Raw genomic sequence first — 9943 nt, forward strand, 5'->3', positions numbered from 1 at the left:
CTCCCTGTTTCATTCACTCTTTCTGAGCATTAGCATATCAACACTTTCTTCAGAGTTTCACGGATATTTCCAGTATTCCAAAATTAATAAAAAATAATGGCAGGCTAGAGATTTCATTTGTTGCTCATTTGAAATTCATATGCGAATTACCTAGGTCTAATAATTAAAAAAACTAACTAAATAAATCTATCCCTAGTCAGCATTGCTCAATATCCCTCCTACACTGTAAATATTGTATTATACCAGCACCAAAGAGGGCAGGGAAATGAAGCCAGGTACTTCACTATCCTTAGTACGCCACTAGCATACATTGCAGAAACAGAAGACAGATTTAAAACCAGCATCAAAAGCTGGCATCTTTAATTGATTCTGGAAATAGGTAACATTTTAGAATTCATTTGATTTCCTCCAAACACATATCCTCCTTAACAGCTAAAAACAAAGCTTTTGTCTCTGTTTTAGAACACATTCATATATTTCTAGGGATAACAGTGACATATYTCCCTACATGGGGAGGCAGAAGGGATGAATTTTGAGACAATCTCTTACTCTTGTGAAAACAAACTTCAAATAATAGATGTTCCTATAAAAGATTAAAAGCTTCTTAAATGCTATGTTTTCCTTTCCATATTTCCTTGCTACCTGATTAGTTCTCTCATCTGCTCAGGCACAGTGATTTGGTACAGTAGACTGAATGACAACTTAAAATCACGAACAGTTAAATAATAAATACAACATGCCAAATATTTTGCAGACATGAAGACAAGTCTCTCACCTGTTAAAGAATTAGAATAAAAATTGTTCTAGTATTTTAGACAACACAACATGATGAAACACAAGAATGAAGCGACTAAGTCATAACTTCATCATACAATTAGCTCCCTTTGTAATGCTCTGAACATCAAGAGGATTGATTGAAATAATTATATATGTTTCAATCAAATGGACCGAGTGACGGGTCTAAACTTGACAATAAGCTGTAGCACTAAAAAAAAAAAACTACATAAAAATCTTGTGATACAATGGCTTTATATTTCCACACACTGTTAGAGGAAAATATGCAATTAACACTCAGTGTTAGGCAGCAGACAACTGTAACTCATTAATGCTTAATTTGGGACACAACTTAAAATGTTATTATGCATCAATAGTCCATCTAGCAAAATAAATGAGTATTTTTAAATTAAATTTTATTCGGTAAGAAAGATTACTTAAATATATGTTTTAAACAAGAATTACAGGGAGAAACATGCTAAGAAGTATCATTGTATAAATACAGCAAAGTATTATTTAGAACATTTAATTTCTGAAGTAAACACACAGATTCTGCAAAGGGTAAATAACAAATGCTGTGTAACCAGTGTGGTACACTTACATCTTCATTCCAGTCTTCTGCTGTCCATTCTTCTATGGAATTTTTCCATGCTCCTATTGTAATTTGGGGAAGGAAAGAAAACCAGTTAAAAGCTGAAAGCACAACATTGTGTTTCAAACTTTCTGCATTAAAAGCCATCCTGTTCTTATCATTAGTGGAAAACAAAGCAAGGAGGATGGTGGCTAGAAACACAGAAAGCTCTTGAAAACTGGTGTGCAGTTTGGGGATTTTTTCCCCCCTCTTTTTAGCTTTATCTATGATTTCAGGAATTTCTTAGCCAGTGTGGTAACAGACATCGCTTACATGAACATGTCTGCAACAAGAGCGATCAACATCAAACATGGACAAAAACTACCTCCGTCTACCTGACAGCGAGAGGTTACTCAGTCTTCAAGATCCAGTCCAGTCTAATCAAAACACAATCAGAGCACCTGCTCTGGCTTCCATAATCCTACTTTTAGGCCTACTTATATTTGAGACCCAAGCTATGCCTCTTAAATGCTCCTTTCCAACWTGCTGACCCTCTTCTCAGGGGAGAACAACTTCATTCCCTTCCCCTGACAGGGCAATCTTATTTTAAAACTTATATAATCCAGACAGAAGCACCAGAAGAGTCAGTACGCTGCCACTGTAACTGCAAAATACTGCTTCCTGTGACTTGTGGCAGAACTGATTTGCGAACAGTGGAGCAGAGCACACAGACTGCAGCATGCAGCAATGGTAAAACACAGGAAATGAGTCTAAAGTTTTTTTAAAACCGATCCCTTCCAACGGAAGCAGCAGAAACGGACGTGCAAGAGCAACAAATGGTCTGAAGGCCTCGCCTACCAGCATAGGCACAAGTAAGGTTCTCCCAGCAAAAAACAGAGCGTTCATTAAACTCTACTACTTTAACCATATCCTTTTATCTAAATAGGAACATTTTGAAACAAATTCATTCAGAAACAAAGTCCCTTGAAGACAGCATCAAATCCAGTCTGTGCTAATCCGATCACTAAATTAGTGCATTCTTCTGCACATTTTACCAAGCAGTATCTAGGCCAGAGCAGGGTTGAATGGCACTAATCCAGTGAACTGAACAAGCCTACCACAAACATATCCAGAGAAGGGGCAGATTTTATACCTTGGAATCCAAAATTATTTGGCAGGTCCTGAGCAAGGTAACATCCACTTTGTGTTGGCTCTGTGGAGCAATACAAAATTGCCTGAAACCTATTTTCTTACTCACATTATACCAAATAGCCCCTAACCAGGAGCTTTCTACACACTGCAAAATATTGAGGCACATTTAAAAATAACAGTAATTTTGGCATGCTCAGATATAATTACCATGCCTCAAATTTCTAGACTAACCCACACATTTCCACAGATATTTTAGAAAGGAGCAAGAGCCAAATGAGCAGCGCTATTTACTAGGGAACCCGTTGATTTCCCCCACCACCACCCCCGCCTCCTCACCAGCACGGGATCATTTCCTCCAACATGCTTTCCTCAAAGAAATACATCCTCAAATTTACCCTATTAATATGTATCTTACAATTGGCAGAGCAAGGCCAGTCTCTGGCGAAGATAAAGCTCATGTTGGTGCCAGAACTCTAGCAATGGGACTCTTAAACACAAGGAAACCCTAGACAAAACACGCCTAACTCCYAAGTATCCCCCACCACCTTTGGGAGATTGGATCTATTTGGAATAACACCCAGAACATCTTCCTGCCATTCACTTTCAAGGTTTACCCACTGCTCCTACTTTTCATCTTACCTCCCTGTTCACTCTTTTCAAACACTGAACGTAACCCTTTACGCTTTCATTAGTTTATGCAAGTTACTAAGTTTATTAGCGTAGTTTATTCTCATTCTAGCTTCTAAAGTCAACCCTTCCAGCCTCAATTGCTTTACTCTCTTCTCTGAACTAAATCTAATTTGCTAACATCTTCTTGATACCAAAAGGATTCCAAGTCTGATCTTGTCATGGGCTGAACAGCTTCCCTTTTGTCCAAAATTCACCTTGGCTTTACTGCAAGTCCATTCGCTCTCTTCCCTACCTTTTCCCCCAGGTCTTGCCAGAAACCACCATTTATCAGTTCTCTGCTTTCCAGCAAAAGCATGCTTTCTGTTTTCAAGTGTATTTGTCATACCAACTTCAACCTAGACTTCCACCTGTAACTGTTTCCCTTTTTACTTCTGCAAAACCAAATTAACTCATCTGTAGGAAGTCAGAAAGTAAATAAAAACTGTACTATGTATTCTCAGTACATCTTAACTCCCTTCCTCCAATTCGTTGCTCCTATGACATCTTTGCGATTTTTTTCCCTCTTCTGAATTATCCCCCATACATATTCTCCCATATTATCCCCCTGAAAATCATTTTAGTTTGGTCTATCCCAAACTTAGGTACTAATATTATTCTTGTTGAATCACAATAATGGAATAATCCGAAGGTTTCCTTAAAATGTTTCTACCAAATTCTACACCAATCCACCAATCCTAAACCAAACAACTACTTACAGCTTCCAAGCTACACAATTCCCTTTCTCCTCCTTGACAGATATACTACAACTTATATTTTTCTTGTCTGTCATTCTTAAGTTTCAAAGTCATTTAAGGCTCCTCAAAGCCAAGCAAATGGGAATTAAATTTTACTATGAAATTTATGAAATAGTATCAAAGTAGAGGTATAGTAAATTATTAGAATACAATACACATTTTTACAATCTGATATGGCAAGGGACCACTTCTGTCATAACTTTTGTTATAAAAATAAAGGCAATTTGTTTGATCTCCCATTGCTTTGTACATTATGAAGAAGGCAAGAGAATGAACACTCTGCATGCTCATTAAAAAATAATCAAACATGCTGTTTAAATTTATCCCTTTTCAGAAGTGGACTGATATAATTTAGTTTCCTCCCATCTATCCCTTCTTTGTTTCGCAACTATACATTTCTACTATAAAAATTTAGATAAAAAGAAACTGATGCAAAATTAGTTGGAATAAAGTTAAAGTTAAATTCTATCAATCAGATTTCATCCTTTCTTATCCTTTTATTCCAAACAGTTATACTAAAATTTAGCCCCACAGAACCAGACAGCTCTTCTATGGAACTCACGCTTTTCATTCAATCTACTGTAATTCTTCTGGTATCTGCAATAATTCAGGACAAGATGTTCTAGAGTGTTTTCAGAGAACATAAGAGAAAAAATCAATTTCAGAAACAAAGTTTTTTTTTTCTTAGAAAATTTTGAAACTGGTCCTCTCCAAGCATCAACCTACAGAGGAAATATTTCCAAATATTCTGAACTGCACAGAGTTTAAATTTGAATGATGTCTTCAGAAAACATATCAATACTGATAACCAGTTTAGAGTGTCTCCAGATAGTTGCCCAGTGTCTCCTTTTTAATGCAAGCGCAAATTAAAGACACTAACTCTCCAGCTCCTGTAGGTAGAGTACACTAATTTTATTTGTTTCTTTACAGATGAAAGAAGAAATGAGGCTGGGCAATGAGGAATAAAGAGGGATTTCCCTCCTGACCTTCTTCCATGTACGTTCTTATTTGATACCCTTCAATATCCCACTGCAGGCTGTATYAATTTCCAGACAGACATATACCTCCTCATTCATATCTTTGGCAAATCTACACTGGTAACTTCATTATTACTGGGACTGCTGATTTGTAACTAGCATAACAGCATTGCAACTGAACAGGATAAAAATAAACAATTAAAAACTAGTATTTGTTATTAACAAGACAAATCAACAGCTCTACTTTCTACAATCTGCTTCCAGCCCCACACGTTGCCTGTCACTCCTTCCCCTCACCTCTATTTCCCTCCTCCTGCTCCATCTCTTCCCCAACACTCCCTCTTCTGCTTTAAAACTACTGCCCCAGCTGCAGTCTCCTCTCTAAAGACCCTCCAAGATCCTTTCCATTCCAAGGTTCAAAGTGCTTCCCACTTGGATGAAACTGATAAAGCCTGTTATTTTTAAACAGGCTTCTTCTCCTGTTGGTTTAGGGACTTGTTTCTTATGTTCTTAGGGCACGTCTAAAGAGGCAGCACTCTAAAATAAAACTCTCTCCCTATATTAATATATACAGGCACATTTGTTTCACCAGTTATGGTATCTTTTCCATTTTCATTGAAAGTAAGTTAAGATTAACAGGAAAAAAGGTAATTAGCATCCAAATAGAACATTTACATATTAACTGATTTACTTTAATTTCCAACAACCAAATTATTCTGTAGAAAATTCCCCATGTAGACAAACATACATTCCTCCCCTTAAGACTCAATCTGACAAGGTTAGGGAAAACTCCAGAATGCTTTCTCACATGTTCTTCCCCAAATCACACTTAGCAACTCTGTACAAACACCTCAAGTTGCTTTATCAAAATCCAGCGCACTTCTAAGTGACATGCACAGGCCCTAACAGCAAAAAGGTATTTGGCATCCAAAAAGAATATCCATACATTAACTATACACTTTGAATTTCAACCAATGCAATTACTCTGCAGCAAACCTTCCATGTAGATACACTCATTCACACTCTCACAGATATCAGTTTACCCACAGCCAACTATTCCTACTCCTAGGCAGGATACTTCTGTTAATGAAGTCTGAAGAAATGCATACAACAAAAGGGAATAGAGGTTGCAACAGGGAAGGCATATGAAAGCTACACACAGTGGGCAGGAAGAGTCACAAACATTCAAGTTCACTTAGGAAACGGAGCATAAGTGAAAGTGGTTTGTAAAACACAGTCTTAAAAGTTGCGTTCATTAATAACTAACTGATTAATTCTCTACACCCCTGTTCCAGTACCCTTATGCCTTTCTTGTATTACTTCTTCGGTGAGTTAATCTCATTGCTTCTGTATTACTTGTGACAACGWACCCTGCCTCCCACTGCCATATAGCAAACACCAGTACCTGCATTTGTGGAGGAATTTTCAATTCATTAAATATCCTTCTAACTCATTATCTGATAAACTTATTTGAAAAACTAACATGAGCAAGAGTAAAAGGCGCACTTTTGTTTGCTATAACACAAGTCACTTCAAAGGTAATGCCTTGAAAAGATGCTGTATTTGCAGAAGAGCTCCTTTTCAATAGCCCTTAATTTACTCAGTGCCACTCTGTCACACTGGACTACAAGGCACTCAGAGTGACAAGACAACTACATAAGAAGGCCTCCTAAACTCTGAACCTGTTATCGTCTTCCCTGGTTAAGTGAAAAACAGCTTTCATATAGTTTAGAAAGCTGCATCTTAAGAGATTCATGACAGGGCTCAATGAAGCTGAAATATTCTGAAGTCACACATTGGCCTCCAGTATCAGTCTCTTCCTTCCACACCTGACTCAGAAAAGATCATGAAAATCATTTCAGCAGGCTTCAGCATGAGGAAGAGATCAGACCTTTATTCGAGATCATCCTTTATTTGGAGGGTGGAAGGAGGAAAGTAGTCTGTCCTGTCACTTGGTGGTTCCCAAGTGTGGACAACAACATACACAATTTCTCCATCCCGACAGAGTCTTTCCTTGGTCTTCATCTGCTGTCGCAGAACATGGGAGGCAGCAATCTATCCAGTTGTTTTTCCAAGTCACAGACAAGCTGGTAACATTCTTCTTTTCTGAGTCACCACATGAGACCACTGTTAAGTGGTTCCTTTTCAGACTAATATGTCTGTTGCCTTTAGCCAGGATTGCATATTTCACCCTTGAAACTTCATATAGAAACACACAGCCACCTCCATCTTCAGACAGGYAGACTGTTCTTTTGGCTTTTATTCAAGTGCCTGCTCATGCTTTAGTTAATAATTCTTCTCTTCAAAGGTGGCAGATCTCAAAACTCCACCTCCTCCATCCCAGAGACTTGCATCCTTGCATTGCTATACTGTATAGGTGGGACTTCCAAAGACATCTCAGTGTCACTGAGTGGATTCATACTTACAAATAGTTTTTAGACATTTACTTAGATATTCAGACCCTATTACCCAATGTCTGCAGACCAATCACTTTTAGTGGGACTTRTGCTCCTGAAGCACATTGGGTGAGATCTTAAGCAGTGCTTCGGAGATCTAAACAATTCTTCATACAAAAGGTTCTTCCAACAACCCTTCGAATCCCTTTCTCTCTCAAAGGATTGTTAATACTGAACAAACAAAAAATTGAAAAATGCCTTGCCCGCATTTAACCAGAGAGTCACTAGGGCTAGAGCTTGTGCTCAGCACATCAGTAGCAGTAAGCTATAAAAATGAACTAATATCTGTGCCAGGTGAGATGTATTCACATTTTCAGAAGTTAACACTAACAGAATCTTAACTGTAATTTGTAATTTTATAGGTCTTCATTCCAATCCTTCCACTTCTTGAAACATCTTACCAGTTCCATCATCTGCATCATTCTGACCAGTCTCCCAAATCTCAGATTTTGTCCCAAAGCCATCAGTGGCAGAAGACTCCGTATAGTCTGCAGGGTTAAATGTCCTAGAGTTTTAAAAGTTAAGAAATGGAAGAGAACACATGGGTCATTCAATGAACATAAGTGTCATGATTTTTAGCTGAAGTCGTATTAGATTTAACATCTTGATCTCCACATATATTTAGTTTAGTTATTGCTTTTAAAAAGATCATTTTTCTTCTATAAGCAGTCATTGATAAAAAAAGAAAAAAGGAGAAAATAAGAAAGAAGAGAAAAAAAATCAGGAGACTTGAAAAAAATGACAGTAGAGAATTCGAACAAAAATAGGAATTCCTGAAAACAGCAGTAACAGCATACCTACTCCTCCCACTCTAAGGCATTAGTTTATATGCAAAACATTAAGCCTTTCTCAGTTGATAGTTTCTCAGCAGGCAACTGACTGATGAGAAACAAGAACTGTGCACTTTCACAGCACCAGACTTCTGCAGGACAACAGCTGGAACACTGGTAAGAGTATTTCAGAAGTACTCCCGAACACCAATCCAAAAACACAGATGCAGCTAAAAGATGAAAAAGGATTTTTGAAGAAAAACCATTTTTCAGTTTATAAGACAGAAGTGTGAAAAAGAAGGCTTTTTAGAGAAGTAGAATAAGCCTCCCATTCATCATGAATGGTATTACATAAAATGTCTCTGAGAGCAATACTGAGTAAATAAACCTAGTGGAGGCTACACTTCCCTTAAGCAAATTCTTCTAACAGAACTGAAAAATCCTTAGAGGTGCTGACTAACTTCTGATTCTGTATTAGGGTACRTGTATGTCCAAACACCTTAAAGCAGGAAACCTCATAAAGAAGGGAAACTTCATAATCACTAGTGTTTCTGGTCTTAGTTGGGATTTGCATGTTCAGCATTACACCGGAAATTTCTTCTGTAACTAACCTAGAACTATAAGCACCATGGAGAACTTTGAGCCTCCTAGGCACCTGTGAAACTTAGTACCAACCTCAACCATTCTGTGATGCTGTGGCTGTTACTGGTAGATACGATGAAGTTTGACATGTGAACATTAAGTGAACTTACATTAGGGCTTGTATAGGTGTATCTATTTATAAATACAGGCTTAAGACAAATATGTACCATCATCTAACAGATCTGTGAATTTTTTTAACCATGTTACTTTATCAAATGTACAGAGTTATTAATAGATACAATGGCAATTAATATTGCCACTGTATTTGATCCTTCCCAAAATCTGTGCTCTGCGTGTGTCTTACCCCATGCCTTGGGCTGAAAACCTCCCCGCTCCTCTCCCTCTGCCACGTCCAAAGCCTAGGAGAGAAAATACCATTTAACAGCAAGAGCAGAGAAGGACCCAATTGCTAGTCTGTCACATTAAAAATATGCTATGATTGAAGAAGAAAATTAGGATACACGTTTTCAGTGAGAGTTGAAACTTTTGGCATCGTTTCTATATCCAGTGAAGTAGAAGCTCAAACACTAAGAAAAGGACTTAACTAAAGCCTCATCCTAAACTAAAACGTGACATTGTTGTCGTTAAATTATCAGATATTATATGAGAACTTCTCTCTGATTTCTTACTCTGGTCTACAAGGCCCTAAAATCCTAGCCTGCGTGTGTGCCCTGATCTCTCAAAAAACTTCCTCTCACTCCTCGATTCTCCCAACTAAGGCAAGGGTCAATATCCCATCTGTTTCTTTCTCTCACTCAAATTCACTGTCCACCCCTACCTCCTGCATTCTTCAAGCTGCTACCACACATTCTTTGCTCTTCCCTCTCCTAGTTACTGACACAAAAATTAACTAATTCAAATTATTCAAACTTCCTTATCACTTGACAGAAACTTTAGTTCCTGTTTAAGCACATTCCTCACTGCTTCCAATATACCAGTCTCAGTTTACAAGCTTCTGGCTACAGTGGATGGCTTTATTTTCTTATGTTGTAGAGTGCCAATGAGGAACTAGAATTTTTGTATTACTTAACCATCCATGAAGCACACTTCTACGTAACTGTTTAGAAAACATTTCTTACATGTAGTATATTTCTACACAGATGTTTTTCTTTTTCTATGTTAGCAAATTTGAGGCTATTCCAGTTTGTCATTTTTATGAGGGTTTTTTTTTTTTTTT

At 37.6% G+C, this 9943-nt stretch overlaps 1 protein-coding gene across 3 annotated transcripts in view; it reads right to left on the bottom strand.

Annotated features, from left to right (window-relative positions):
* UBAP2 (ubiquitin associated protein 2) overlaps positions 1-9943 on the bottom strand; it is a 76825-nt gene that overhangs the window by 24420 nt on the left and 42462 nt on the right. For 2 of the 3 annotated variants that reach the window (XM_085303003.1, XM_085303002.1), the window contains exons 7-9: positions 9071-9125; positions 7756-7859; positions 1376-1428 (exon numbers count right to left, since the gene is read on the bottom strand). In XM_085303003.1, the coding sequence (XP_085159129.1) occupies positions 1376-1428; positions 7756-7859; positions 9071-9125 (212 nt within the window). The remainder of the gene's footprint in view (positions 1-1375; positions 1429-7755; positions 7860-9070; positions 9126-9943) is intronic. The other variant, XM_085303004.1, reaches the window with a different exon arrangement.

The sequence above is a fragment of the Rhea americana genome, unplaced genomic scaffold (assembly GCF_003343005.1).
Source record: "Rhea americana isolate MKP2758 unplaced genomic scaffold, rheAme1 scaffold_196, whole genome shotgun sequence".
Taxonomy (NCBI): domain Eukaryota; kingdom Metazoa; phylum Chordata; class Aves; order Rheiformes; family Rheidae; genus Rhea; species Rhea americana.